The 14,692-nt window shown below is 54.9% G+C and overlaps 1 protein-coding gene across 2 annotated transcripts; it reads right to left on the bottom strand.

Moving 5' to 3' along the window:
• Nucleotides 1-2,804: 2,804 nt before the first annotated feature.
• ZNF574 (zinc finger protein 574) lies at nucleotides 2,805-11,579 on the bottom strand. 2 transcript variants are annotated; one of them, XM_056797029.1, is made up of 2 exons: nucleotides 11,196-11,579; nucleotides 2,805-8,658 (listed from the first exon to the last, which is right to left on the bottom strand). In XM_056797029.1, exon 2 carries the CDS (start codon nucleotides 8,644-8,646, stop codon nucleotides 6,010-6,012), a length of 2,637 nt encoding a protein of 878 aa, XP_056653007.1. In that variant the 5' UTR covers nucleotides 8,647-8,658; nucleotides 11,196-11,579; the 3' UTR covers nucleotides 2,805-6,009. The 2 variants fall into 2 exon arrangements, with proteins under 2 accessions (XP_056653007.1, XP_056653009.1); XM_056797031.1 differs by lacking the exon at nucleotides 11,196-11,579 and adding an exon at nucleotides 8,822-11,133.
• Between the last annotated feature and the right edge of the window lie 3,113 nt (nucleotides 11,580-14,692).

Raw genomic sequence — 14,692 nt, 5'->3', positions numbered from 1 at the left:
TTCTTTCTTTCTTTCTTTCTTTCTTTCTTTCTTTCTTTCTTTCTTTCTTTCTTTCTTTCTTTCTTTCTTTCTTTCTTTCTTTCTTTCTTTCTTTCTTTCTTTCTTTCTCTCTCTCTCTCTCTCTCTTTCTTTCTTTCTTTCTTTCTTTCTTTCTCTCTTTCTTTCTCTCTTTCTTTCTCTCTCTCTCTCTCTCTCTCTCTCTCTCTCTCTCTCTCTTTCTTTCTTCTTTTTTGACTTTAAATCCTTTCTTTCTGACTTAGTATTGATTCTAAGACAAAAGGGCAAGGGGTAGGCAACAGGGATTAAGTGACTTGCCCAGGATCACAGAGCTAGGAAGTGCCTGAGGCCGGATTTTTACCCAGGTCCTGCTGGCTTTAGGCCTGATGCCCTGTCCACTGTGCCCTCATTTGATCTCTTGAAGACTCAGTTCATTCATAATAGCTAACATTTATTAAGCTTTCAAATTTCCCAGAGTCCTTTACATGTTATCCCATTTGACCCTCACAATAAAGTAGGTGTTGATATCCCCATTTCACAGACACGGAAACTGAGGCCAAAATGTTAATTGACTTGCCCAAGCTCAGATACATAGCAAATATATGAAGGGGATTTCAAATTCAGATCTTCTTGTCCCCAAGTCCAATACTCTATCCACTAAAGCAGCTGTGAAACATGGCCTATAACATCCTCCGGCTCATAGAACCACATTAAAATATAATCGGAAAATATTTAACAAGATGAATAAAAACTACAACAAAACATAAATGTCATTATATTTTAAAACCGGGTCACTACATGGCCACAAGGACCCTGATAGATGAGTCAGTGGCCTGTTTCTCTGAGTCTGACCCCCCTTAGTTACCTCATCTGTAAAATGGGGACAGTGTCAGCACTCGCTTCCCAGGATTCTGAGGCTCACTTGTGAGTGCATGTAAAATACTTGGCAAGCCTCAAAGCGTTCTATAAACACTGGCTATTATTCATATTATTAGCCCGTGTGACCTCTGGGGGTCACCTCAGACCTAGGGCTCCTTCCTTGCCTAGCTATGTGGCCCTGGACTGGAGGATTTCCCAGCCTTGTGGTGAGACAGTCAGGGGCCAATTAGAATCTTTGCCTGCCCCTCCACGTTTTCACTCTGAGCCTGGGAGATTATGGGGAGTCCAGGCTGGCACACAAAGGAACAGGGAGCTTTGTGCTCGAGTCCAAAACTTATCTAGTCACCTCCCTCGTGGCCATAGTCCCTGACAGGCCAGCTAAATGATTAAGAGGCAGCGGCAGAGAAGAAAGACCACTGGATAGAGTTTTAGCCAATGAACTCTAGGGATAATGTGGGCGATGAAGCCTCATGGGGATAAGCACGGGCCCCAAAATCAGCTTCCCAAGTCCCAAGTGGCAGATGTCTGGTGAAGAGAGGAATTCCTGGGAAAGAGATTTGGATGACCCGAGACCTCAGAGGGAGTTGGCAAAGCGAATATGGAGACGCGGTGACCAAAATGACAGAGGGGGTCATCCCAGGCTCCTCTGCCCTGGGTAGGCCCCATCCAGGAGGGAGCATCTGCTTCTTGGTGCTGAGGTTGGTGATAAGCTGGAGAATACAGAGAGGCAGAGGAAGAAGGCGGGAGGAGGGGACATGAGATCTGAGGTGTGATAATCAGTCAAAGAGCTGGGAAGATTCAGTCTGGAGAAACAGATGTAGGAGGGACAGGAGGACGTCTTTCAGGTATTAGAAGAGAAATTGAGGTTTTGTTGTGGTTGGCCCCAAAGTGGAGAATAATGATGATGGTGATAATGCATAGATGACATTCGTATATGTACCAGGCACTGAACTGAGCAATTACAAATATTATCTCATTCGAGCCACACAATATTGCCAAGATAGGTATTCTTTTCCATTTGAGGAAACGGAGGCAGAAAGAAGTGATTTGCCAAGCTAGTCAGGTGTCTGAGGTTGGATTTGAACTCAGGTCTTCCGATTCGACGACCAAGTTCCAAATCCTAGGGATGAACAGAATTCATGGAATTCTTAACAAAAACAAAAACAACTTAACAATTAGAACAACCCAATGTGGGATAGACTAGGTTCCCCATCACTAGGGTTTTAACATGGGCTATGGAAAATGAAGAGGGGCTTCTGGGAGATTCTGCTGTGTTCTAGGTCTGGTTCGACCCAGCTCTGCTGTGTGACCATGGAGTGGGAAGGCGTCTACTACTCCTTACCCTTCTCTGATTAAAGAGGAAACTGAGGAGGACCGGTGAGGGGCACTGGCTTCCCAAGGGGCAGAGGCTTCTCTGGATAGGTTTCCCCACTGATAAGAAGCAACTTGACCAAATGATCTCTAAGAATCCTTCCAGATCAACTGGTACTAGGATTTTAAATACACAAGAGTCAAGCACGCCCAGCTCTAGGCCTGGATCTAGCCACTGAGCCACCTAGTGGCCCCTCGAGGACAAATATTAAAGGGCTGTTTTGCCTTCTTTAGGGTGAAACAAATACCCCTTTAAGAAGCTTGATGTGGGTCCATTATCTGACATTTTATTGGGGTGGCATCGTCCATACAGATCTGGGCCTGGCCAAGGCTCCTTTCTCCTAAGTCTGCCTTCTCCCAGATGATTCTGGGAACATTTGTGGCAGGAACAGAAGGGACAGGTTTGCTCCCTTAGTAACGGGACTCGAGAGGGCTCTCCCAGGCCCATCCAGGGCCAGGATCTTCTGAAGGCCCAAGATGAAGTGTGCATCCAACTCAAACAGAAAGGAATTCCACGTGTCGACCTAGAAAACCACAAATGAACATCGTCTGTGGTGTGCTGTTTTTAAAATTAATTTTATTAAGTTTCTCATTTACATTTTCGTCTGGTTCAGGCTGCACACACAACTTGGACGCCTGTTTGGAACACGGGAGATGCTCGGCTGACTCCCCCATACTATGGAATCTGCCACAACACCCTCCCCCAAAGGTTCTGTGATCCCCTTTTTGGAGAAAAAGCACCATTTCCCCCATCATGCCATTAGCCACCTTTCCTCTTCCACCCCAGTGGTTCCTGGGGTTCAGAGACAGGAGGCGTCTTAGACCACCTGACTTTGGAGCCAATCGTGTTGGAAGAGTGTGGCGAGACCCTAGAAAAATGGTCCTCCAGCCTCCAGGAGCCTGGCAGGCCTTTCGTCATGGGGAGTAACTGAGGCAAATCTTGACTTGGGAATTGTCACAAAAAGCCGTGGGGCCCGCCTAGCGGACATCTGCCACGCTCCAGCTTTTGTTCTCAGCCAGTCAAGCCAAGTCCTCCTTTGGTATGGCAGCCCTTTAAGGACCCAAAGAAAGCAATCATTTTCTTTTCTTCTGAGAACGCAGAACAGTCCTTTGGAAGAGAACCCTCCTGGGGGGTGAGCAGCTCTTCTCCCCCGTCTCCCACAGGAGATCCCTGCAGACCGGGTTTTGGGGCTAAATGTTAAGAAACCTACACTTGGATTAAAAAGAGAACTGAGCGGAAGATGAGAGGATGCTTCATGCTTAAAACTGCACTAAGACCTTTGGGACAGTCTGCATTCAGAAATGCAAAGGTGATGTAAAAACAGAAACTGTTGGCAAAAGGTAAAAATCAGAAGTCAAAATTCATGCACAAGAACAAGATGGGGGAAGAGAAATGACTAGAAAACCCTGTGTGTGAAAAGGACCTCTGAATCGTAGGGACCTGCCAGCCACTAAATCAAATTGAAAATGGGATGGAGGCAGCTAGATGGCTCAGTGAGTAGAGCCAGGCCTGGAGACCACACACAGGTCCTGTGTCCAAATCTGGTCTCGGACGTTTCCTAGCTACGGGACCTTGGAGAAGTCACTTCACCCCGATTGCCTAGCCATCCATGCTCTTCTGCCTTGGAAACAATACTTAGTACTGATTCTAAGACGGAAAGTATGAGTTTAAAAGAAAAAGCAATGGGGGTTGGGGCAGCTGGGTGCCTCAATGGACAGTCGGTCCCGGAGATGAATGATCCTGGGTTCAAATCTGGCCTTGGACACTTTCTAGCTGTGTGACCCTGGGTAAATCACCTGACCCCTATTGCTTCGGGAATTCACACTTCGTATCAATGTGGTTTAAAAAAATGTAACGGGAAACGTTTAACAGATTAAAACTGGCGTTTGGATTTGTGGTCTAATAAGCGATGGAGTTTAGCTCTACTAGCAGAGGTAATGCTCTGGGGGCGAGACCACGGAGCAGCTTGGGAAGGACCTGGAGGGGCACAGAACCATCGGAAGGTGCCCCGAGCGCCTCGGCTAAGAAGCCTGGAAAGAAGGGAGGGCCTCAACGTGGCAGAGGAGTCCTTGGCCAGCCTAGGCCTTCCTGGATCCTCCTAGCTTTCAAGCCTAGGATCCTACGCATGAGGAACACCATTTGTTTTGAACCCAGGGACTGTGGAAATTGGAAAGAGGTGCTTCCACTGGCAGCAAGGACGCACTTGCTAGCAATTAGCCCTCTCCCAAAGCACACGGGGGTCAGCGAGGACAATGTTGGGGGGCAGCTCAGACTAGGTGGTCTAGGAGGTCTTACCCGATTCGTGACGTTGCCTGGGGGGCGTAGGGAGCTGGACTGCAGTCTCAGCTGGTCCTTTAAGACAAATTACACCATAAACGCTATTCTTTTAACAGGTGAACGAAGCCAATGGTGGTCCTCCCCTCCAGGTGGGTCCAGAAACAATCCAAATACCACCATGTGGAGCTGGCCCTTGGGGAATCTACCCCCCATCGCCTGGACCCTGGGCCTCAGGAGGGCCAGTCCAGCCCCTCTCTCTTCCCCGACCTCAGGCCCATTTTGGGAACCAGAGACCGTTCTGGCCGAGGCCTGGGGAATCCTGTGCTAAGCCCGAGACTAGCCTGTGTCTGCCTACCCTCAAATACAGCCTTTATGGGGTTCCAAACGGCAGAGGCCTCAATGGAAGGTTCCCTCTGTAGCCCTGCTTGGTGCACCCCCAGCTGGTCGGAGCCTTTCCCAGTACAGCACAGCCCATCCTCTACTAGTGCCGAGGTCTCAGATCACTGTTCAGGTCACATCAGATTCTGTGTCCCCATTTCTGGACTGTCTCCCCATCTGTCTGGGCTCCTTCTCGAGGGTGAGGGTGGGGGTCCAGGGACGGATCGAACAGGTATCTGTGCGCCTTCAGAGACAAGTGAGTCCATCCCAGAGACCCGCTATTTCTTTGCCTTGGGGAAGCCTCTATATGGAAGTGGCAAGCTCACATTTCTCAGGAATTGCCCTAAATCAGGCCTTTACTTCAATAAAAAGCTGGCTGGGGGCGGGGGGAGGGGGGGGCGGATGAAGGCCCCACAGGATTGAGTTAGACCTGAACTGGCTCCAGGCACAGGAAGCAGCACAGAGGGAAATGGAGAGGCTGCCATTCGAGAAGGTTCGTTTGTGATCCCCAGGCATCCAGCCACTCCAATGCATAAAGGGGAGTCCCTGAGTTGCCCTAGGGACAGGTAATGTTTCCCGGGATGTACATAGGTGACTGGGCTCTTTGCACTTCCTCTCTGCCTCATCAGGGGCTGTTGGAGGCCCCGGGGGGACCTCTAGTGGCTAACATCTACCCTGCTTCTCCAGGAGATCCAAGCCACAGGCACCAAGGGCCTTCCTCTCTGACTAGAGGGAGATCGGGGGGGAGCCCAGTCAAATGGGGGCCCCTTGGCTGCACCCCAAAGGCCCTGGGCCCCGCTGCCCCACAGAAAACACCCACATATGTCCAACTCAGTCTTTATTGGCTGCCTCGGCCCAGGGTTGGGAACTGCTTGTGGACGCAGGAGACAAATGGGAATGGCGGGGCCCCAGGACAAGGAGGACTTAACCTGATGACAAATTCAGTTATGGAACTAATACCGAAGACGAGGAGAGGAGGGGGCAGGTGTATGTACACGGGGCAGGGGGGCTCCTGCCCAGACAGAGTTCAAGGACCCCGGGTGGTCGCGGCCCGGGCTGGCGGGGAGAGTGACGCCGTCCCTTTGAGTCCAAGGGGGGTGCCGGCGTCACCCGCTGATCTGCACCCCATCACCCTCCGCCAGGGGGTAGATCTCGATTGTCTCGACCAGGGGCAGACCCTCCACGGCCGTCTCCACCACCGTGAGGGTGGCGGCAGCCTCAGCGGCGGCCTCGGCCAGCTGCTGGCGGACGGCGGCCTGGTGCTGCTGCTGGTGGGTCTTGCGGTGCTTCCACAGGTTGGAGAAGGAGCGGTAGCTCTTGCCGCAGTCCGGGCAGGCATAGGGCCTCTCGCCGGTGTGGATGCGGCGGTGCTCGGCCAGGCGCATGGCGATGGTGAAGGCCTTCCCACACACCTCACAGGCAAAGGGCCGCTCGCCAGTGTGCAGGCGCCGGTGGTCCTTGAGGTGGGTGCTCTGGCGGAAGGCCTTGCCACAGTCCGGGCAGGGGTAGGGCCGCTCGCCAGTGTGGATCCGCCGGTGCACCTGCAGGGAGGTCTCTGTGCTGAAGAGCTTCTTGCACTCACTACACTCGAGCCCCCGGCGCCGGGTGGGGGCCGTGGGAGCCGTGGCGACTGGCGTGGCAGCAGGAGGGGGCGGGCGCACAGCCCGGGCGGGCCGGGGCGCAGCGGCCTCCTTGGCCAGGACCTCCCCAGGGCCGGCGGCGGCGTGGGCGGCCTCATGGGCCTGGAGCCGGGCCGCAGAGCCCACCTTCTTGCCGCAGGTGGAGCACTCGAACCTCTGGGGGGCCTGGGCCTGGGCGGCGGCGCAGCGGTGCTCGTGGAGGCGTAGGGAAGAGGGGAAGGCGGCGCCGCAGGCCGTGCAGCGGTGGGGCTGGCGCCCGGCGTGGGCCACCAGCTGGTGCACCTCCAAAAGGCGCCGCAGCAGGAAGGAGCGCGGGCAGTCCCGGCACTTGTAAGGGTACTCGCCCGTGTGGTGGTAGCGGTGCATGAGCAGGCGGTAGGGGCGGTGGAAGCGCACCCCGCACTCCTGGCAGCGGTAGGGGAAGTGCTGGGCATGCACCAGGCGGTGCTGGCGCAGCGTGGAGCTCTGGGTGAAGGCCTTGCCGCAGTCGCCGCAGCGGTAGGGGCGCTCACCCGTGTGCGTGAGCCGGTGCCGTGCCAGGTTGGCGGGCGAGTTGAAGGGCTTGGCACAGTCCGGGCAGGGAAAGGGCCGCTCGCCCGTGTGGGTGCGCAGGTGGTTGCGCACGTGCGACTTCTTCTTGAACATCTTGCCACACACGCCGCACTTGTGGCGCCGCTCCAGCCGGTGCACGAAGCGCTGGTGGCGCGCCAGCTGCAGAGCTTTGCTGAATTCCCGGCTGCACAGGAGGCAGCGGTAGGGGCTGGAACCAGCAGGGGGGGTGGCCTGGGGCCCGGGGGCCGCTCCGGCCTCCACGGGCGGGGGAGTGGGCTCCTCCTCGGGGGGTGCGGCGGGGGCCGGGGAGGGGAGGGGGACGCCCCCCGCACCGTGCGTGCGCCGGTGGTAGAGGAACTTGGTGAGGTTGACGAAGGTCTTGCCGCAGGGGCAGGCGTGCAGTGGGTTGGGGGTGTGGGTGCGCCGGTGCGCCAGGAGGAGGGCCTCGGTGCTGAAGGCCAGGCCGCAGTCCACGCAGAGGAAGTGGGACTCCCCGCTGTGCTCGCCCAGATGCTGGTCTAGGCTGGGGGGGCTGGGGAAGGCCCGGCTGCACAGGGGGCACTTGAAGAGCCCCTCCCGGTGGCTGCGCAGGTGCTGCTGCAGCTGGTGGGGCGACAGGAAGAGCTGGTCGCAGGTGGGGCAGAAGAGCTCGGGGGAGGCCCCACCAGGGGGGTCGCCGCTGGCTCTCCTTGTCGGCTTGCGGCCCCCCCGGCGCTCCCGGCCGGCCCCGCCGCCCTCCCCATTGCGGAGCTCGTAGCTGTGGTCGGAGGCAGGGGGCAGGTCGGGGGCCCCGGAGGTGTCTGGGCCGGCGGCCGCCGGGCCGAAGTGGGTGGCCTGGTGCTCCAGGAAGTCCCCGGGCAGGTGGAAGAGCTGGGAGCACTCGGAGCACTTGTACAGGAGCAGCTCCACCTCGGCCACCACCTCTCCTGCCGCCGCCGCCGCCGCCGCCGCCCCTGTGGAGCCGCTCGCCTCTCCGGTGGCCTCCTCGGCCTTTCGGTAGGAGTGCTCCAGGGCCACCTGGGCTTGGCCGGGCTGGGGCCCCGCGGCCGGAGGGGGAGAGGGCTGGGGGGGGGAGGCAGCCACGGCGGCCACGGCCCGGAGGTGTGTCTGGCGGTGGCTCAGCCACAGCTCCTGCCTGGCGAAGAGGGCCTTGCAGTCCACGCACTCGTAGTGGATGGTGCTGGCGCTGATGGCGGGGGGCGGCTTGGCCGGGGGCGCCTCGGCGGGCGCCGGCTCCTGCGTGCTCAGCAGCTTGAGGTGCATCTCCTGGTGCTCGAGGAGCTGCCCGGGGGACAGCAGGAGCTGCCCGCACTCCAGGCACTGGTACTGGCTCTCCTGCACCAGGGTCTGGTACAGGCCGGAGCTGCTCGCAGCCTCGCCGGCCACCGAGACCCCGGGGTCCACGACGCCCACCACCTCAAAGTGCTGCTGGGGCAGGTGCGAGTTCTGGTGCAGGAGCACGTCCTCCAGGGAGCTGAAGAGCTGGTTACACTCGGAGCACACATAGCGATGCTCGATGTACAGGACCGTCTCCTCTGACTCCTCTGTCATGGCGGCCGGGCCCTGGGGGCAGAGACGAGGTGGGCGTCAGTCCGAGCGGCCCCCGGCCCTTCCCCATCCCTTCTGGGTGCTCTGAGCAGACCCCCGCCCCCACGAGAGGACCCCTCCCCTCTCGTGATTCTGCTTGCTCGCCCCCGATCCCCCAGGCCCATCTGCAGCTACTTACCCTCACCTTCGGTCTTAGAATCAATACTGTGTATCAGTTCCAAGGCAGAAGAGCCGGAAGGGCTGGGCAATGGGGGTGAAGTGACTTGCCCAGGGTCACCCGGCTAGGAAATGACTGAGGCCAGATGGGAATGGTGGACCCCCTAACTCCAGGCCTGGCTCTCTATCCACTGAGCCACCTGGCTGCCCCTTCCAATGACTTCTTCACATGGCCATTGCTCCAGCACTCCCGATTCCATCCTTACACTGCACTTCTCGGCGCCTCCTGCCATGCTCCAAGGCCTCCTTTACAGTGTAGTCCCCTCACTCTCTCCCCACTCGATTCCCCCCATCTTTTCCCTGACTCGAGCCTTCCCACAGGAGCTCTATTTCCAAGTCTCTGCACTTGGCCCTGATGAATTGAGATGAAATTCCTGCCCTCAATGAGTTTCTATTTTAACAGAAAAAACACTCCGAGGATTACACCTTGCAGCGAGGGGTGGGTAGGGAGAGGCTGACTAAGGAGAGGGAGGACCCTCAGAGGAGGAGGCAGCTGAGCAGCCCTGAAGGGGGAGGAGGACCGGCAGGGGAGATGGGAGCAGGAGGGCAGGTGAAACCGATGGGGCCCTGAGAAAACGTGGGGAAAGAAGGCTACCAAGGACCTTTGATAAGCGGCCGACTGAGCAATGTCTATTCTTTCCTCCAGAAAACAGGGAGCTACTGAAGGCTTCTGAGCTCCATAGCTGGACCCTACTTATTTCCCAAATGAAAGGAATAACTTAGCTATCTGAAGGACGATAATAGCTAGCATGTACGTTTAGTGTTTCAGGTTGCAAAGCCCTTTTACAGGAAAGGAAACTGAGCGTTGAAGAGAGTAGTTAAATGAAGTGTGATTTGAACTCAGGACTTCCTGACTATAAGTTCAGTGCCTCACCCACTGGGCTCCCCAGCAGTAGGGACATCAGTTTGCAGGCTTTTAGAGCTGTCCAAACAAGAGATGGTGCCGGACATAAAGTGACAGGCCTGAAGTCAGGAAGGCTCATCTCCCTGGGTTCCAATCTGGCTTCAGACACTTCTTCCTAGCTGTGTAACCCTGGGCAAGTCACTTAATGCCAACCACCTAGCCTTTACCATTCTTCTGCCTTGTAAGTGATACTCAGTATCGATGCTAAAACAGAAGGTCAGGGTGAAAGCAAGCAAACCAGAAAAGCAGACAAGTTGGGAACAGAGAGATAATTTGTTTCTGTTGTGCTTGAGCCGAGAGCTCACAGGACAACCAAGGACAGGGAGATGTGGAACTGCTGTCCAGTAGATGGATCTGGGGAGGTGGTTACCCCACCGGAACGGGTAAGGTGGCCAAGAGGGAGAGTGGAGAGAGGCCAGGAGGACAGGCCAAAGAGAGCAGAGAGTATCTGGAAGAGAGCAGTCCATCGTGCTGAACAATATAAAAGACCCCCAAACTTCACAGAGAACAAGGCCAGGGCCAGCAAGGGGCAGCAGGCCCTTTGGGGAGGGTGGCAGAGGGGGAATCCCAATGGGAATGAACAAGTAGAGGGGATGAATAGGGGGGAATTTAGCTACGATTGGGATGAGATTCATTCAAGGGCTTGAGACACTGGCAAGGTCAAAGCCTGGACTTTTCAGGAGGTGAAAACCTGGAGTTCAAATCCAGCCTCAGGTACCTCCTAGTGGTGACCTGTCTGCCTCAGTTTCCTGCACTGCAAAATGGGGACAACTATGGTAACCCCAGCCCCATCTCCAGGCAAGTGCCCAGCACAACCCTATCTCCTCCTCCGCACCCGTGTGTGGGCATCAGCTAAGTAGTGGAGGGCGGGAGGCTCAGCCTTGGCTAGGGGGGTCTGGAGCAGACAAGGGGGGCCTCCACCCACAGTTCGGGCACAGGTGAAGGGGGCGGAGGGAGAGGGTGGATACAAGAGAAGTCCAAAGGGTCAAGGGCTCCCTCGATCATGCTTGAGAAGAGGTATAGGGAGGTCCCAACCCCCCCTCCCCTCAAGAAGGGAAGGCAATTCTCTAGTGTGGACCCCAGGAGCAGGCCGAATACACAGGCGGTGATAAATCAATGCTCATCCCGCCCCTCTCCCCACCAGAGCACCGCAGGGCAGACAGAGGCCCAGGACCCATCCCCTGCCCCCAGTTCGTCCCGTCCTCCCCCATCAACCGGGCGATCGCGCACGCGCACGGGGGAAGGGGCGACCGTTGCTCCTTTCCCAAGGGGAGGGCTTGGCGCGCGCACGCGCGAGGGTTCACGGCCGCCTCCCGGCCGGCGCGTGGCGTTCTCTGCGCAGGCGCTCTGGTGCGTGGCGGGCGGCGCCGGGGGGAGGGGAGGAGGGGGAAGGGAAGGGGCCCGGCCCCGGGGCCTCGCGCCCTGCACTCACCGGGCCCGCGCACGCGTCCTGCCCGTCCTCCGCCTCCTTCGGGCCCGCGGCTTCTCTAGCTCGCTCCGTCCTCGGGCTGGGCCGGCCCGCGTCGGCCGTCAGCTCGCGCGACCCCCGCAGCGATCTCGCTTTCAATCTCACCCTCCTTCCCGGCCTCTCTCCCTTTCGGCCTCCCTCTCTCTCCCTCCGCTCTCAGCCTCGCTCTGGCCGCCAGTCGCCCTCAGCAACGCCCCGCCCCTCTCCGCCGATCCGGCGGCCTCCTTCCCACCTCGGCCGTACGTCCGGCGGCTGGTAGGCGGGCGGACGGGACGACCAATCCGCTGACCGCAAGGCCGGGGTCAGGACCAATGGCGGATCGTGGGGCGGAGATGCCCTCCCTCCTTTCCCACCCCTCTACCGGCGACGACCAATCCGCAAGGGACGTTTCTCCATCGGTCCTCCCTGACGCTCGCGCTGTCGTCACGCCCCGCCCTCGGCCTAGCGGCGGGCCACGCCCCTCACGTTCAGGGCTGGTTGGGGCGGAGAGTGAGCTAGGAGTGACGTCAGCTTAGGCAGCAATGGGGCTGCGGGCGCCATCTTGTGGGACATGGGGATGGAGGGAGAGCAGGGTGGCGATTAGAGAAAGGGGCGATGATCATGATAAAATAATAATCCTCCCTTGTAAAACCCGTTTGGATTCCTACTGGCATTTCAATGAGAGGGATTAAGAGGATATAGCACAAGGATTATTTTTCTCATTTTACAAAAGTGGCAACTGAGGCTCAGAGAGGAATCTGCCCAGTGTGGCAAAGTCTGAGTCCGGGCTCAACCCCCCACCCTTCTGACTCCAAGATCAGGGCTCCGCGCCGTATGCATAATAGTTGGCACGTATATGGTTCTAGGCAAGCTTTGGCTCAATGCATTAAGCTCTCACTGTCCCAGGCGCTGTGATGGAGTCTGGGAATGCAAAGACAAGAGTAGTTCCTGCCCTCAAGAAGCTTACAGCTTATTGTGGAAAAGGAACTAAACGCATCAATCAACATTTATTAAGCCCTTACTATAGTCCAGTTCTCTGCTCCCCTCTCTCCCCCCCAAGAAGTCCCTGCCCTCAATGAGCTCGCCTTCTGTTCAAGGAAAGAACCAATACAGGGGAATAAAGTCTGGTAGGCAGCAAAATGTATTCATTAAGTGCTTAACACATGAATAGAAACTCTTTTAAGCTTCAGGACCCGATAAAAAAGCTGTTCTGGGACAGATCTCTTTCCAAAGCGGAAATTACACATACAATTTATGAAAAGTTTCCGTGACTCTTAGAATGAAGCAGCAAAGCTGACAGTGATACATATTTGTTCCTAAGTTGAAACTATTTGACAGTGCCAAGGACTTTGATACTGTGAACTTCAGAAAGAAAGTCTCAGGGCCAAGAAGAGGAGGAGTCTGGGGCCCAGAAAGAACCAGGCAAAGCAAAGCAGAAGAAAAATGAGGGATGAGCTCCGGATACTGAGGGACCGAAAGAAGGAAAACTGATGGGGGAGAGAGAGGGGAACCCCAAGTGACAATGCTGGGGGAGACTAAGGGGAAAAGAGAGGAAGAGACTAAAGAATAGAGAGGAGGACATGTGAGGGGACAGAATAGAGGCTCAGAAACAGAGAGAAGAAAGAGACATGGATAGAGACAGCAAAGAAACATGTCCCCTTGACCTGAGCAAACTCCCTCTGAAGCTTACTTCTTTGAGAGAAGGCAAGTCGAGATGTCTCTGAAAGGATGTTATTGTAGAGGAAAGAACATCTAAAGATCTGGGTTCAAATTCTTACTCTGACATTTGCTGCCAGTTTTTCCTTAAACCTTCCAAATCCAAACCTCCTTACAACTTCCTTGTGTTTGTGAAGGGCTCCCCCTCACAACCCAATCAGTTTCAAAAGTATGTTGATCCTGCCTCCAGAACATCTCTTGCAACTATCCACTGCTCTACTCCCACAGCTACCATCTTGGGCAGAACCTCTTCACCTCTTACCTGGACACTCTTTCTGTCTCTCTGTCTCCCTTCCATCTTAGAATCAATACTGTGTATTGGTTCCAAAGCAGAACTACAGAAGGAAGGTTAAGTGATTTGCCAGGTTCACAGAGCTAGGAAGTGTCTGAGTGGCTAGAATTGAACCCAGAACTTCCCCTCTCTAAGCCTAGCTGCCCACCTCTTCCCGGAACTCCTACAATTATTGCCTAATTGTGCTCTCTACTCTTGGCCTCTTTCATGGAACTATACTCCATGTGTCTGCAAAAAGAACCTTTGAAACTCATAGACGTAGAATGTAAGAACTGGGAGAACTCTTAGAATGGGGGGGGGGGGAATGAGTGGAACTATAGAACAGAGAAGGGAGGAACAAAAAAAGAAAAATGGAAGACTGGAGAAACCTTGGCCCAAGGAAAATCAAAAGTGGGCAGAACATTAGAACGGAAAATGTCAGGGCTGGGAGGAACATTGGAATGCTGAAAATCAGATCTGGAATGAATTGGAGCACAAAACAGATTGTTGGTAGGGAGGAGCCTTAGACAGCATCTAGTCTAAGATCTTTACAGATGAAGAAAATGAGCTTGAGGGAAGGAGACTTGCCCTAGGTCACATAGCAAAGTTAATGACAAAGCTGAGAATAAAATCCTTAATCTTCTCTTCCTAGCTCAGTTCTGGTGCCTCCTTCTCTAAGAAATCTTCCCTGATCTTCTCAGTTTTGAGTACCTTCACCCTCTTCAAATGCCCTTGTATTTACTTAGTCGCATTTATAAAAGTGGTGTGTGCTGCCTGCACTCCAATTAATCCGGCAGGGTCTGGATACCTGGACTGAATCGATCCATAAATCAAAAGTATAAACTAGGTCCTTAATTAATTTGAAGGGATTAATGTGCTTTGAGCATTGGATGAAGACAGATGATAGCATATAAGAAATATCTTTTGATTGTTTCAAGAATCAATTATATGGGCCTACAGATAAAAATATCAGTTAGTCCAAGGTGAACTCAGTAGAGCAGTAGATCACTCTGTGGATGGAAGACCAATTCAGATAATAGATCTTTTTTTTTTTAAACCCTTACCTTTAGTCTTGGAATCAACACTGGGTATTGTTTCTAAGGCAGAAGAGCAGTAAGGGCTAGGAAATGGAAATTAAGTGACTTGCCCAGGGTCACATGGCTAGGAAGTGTCTGAGGTCAGATTTGTACTAGGACCTCCCATCTCTAGGCCTGGCTCTCAATCCACTGAGCTACCCAGATGCTCCCTCAGATACTAGATCTTGAAAGAGGAGAGGATCGGACTCTCTCCTCTGTCTTGTCTCTGTCTTTTCCTCTTTCTCCCGTCTTCTTTCTCTCCCCCACTTCTCCCCTCACTTGCCCCTATAATGCCCTCATAATGTTAGAGAGACTAAATGAATAGAAGACAATACCTCCAGCTGGAACCAGAGGAAGATGCACTGAGGCCAACTATGGTTCTAGAAAGAAGGAGATAACTTCAAGGATCATAAGTCCTT

Source organism: Monodelphis domestica, chromosome 4 (genome assembly GCF_027887165.1).
Source record: "Monodelphis domestica isolate mMonDom1 chromosome 4, mMonDom1.pri, whole genome shotgun sequence".
NCBI lineage: Eukaryota > Metazoa > Chordata > Mammalia > Didelphimorphia > Didelphidae > Monodelphis > Monodelphis domestica.
The sequence above is the reverse complement of the archived record's forward strand: the minus strand, read 5'-3'. Positions and strand labels throughout refer to the sequence as shown.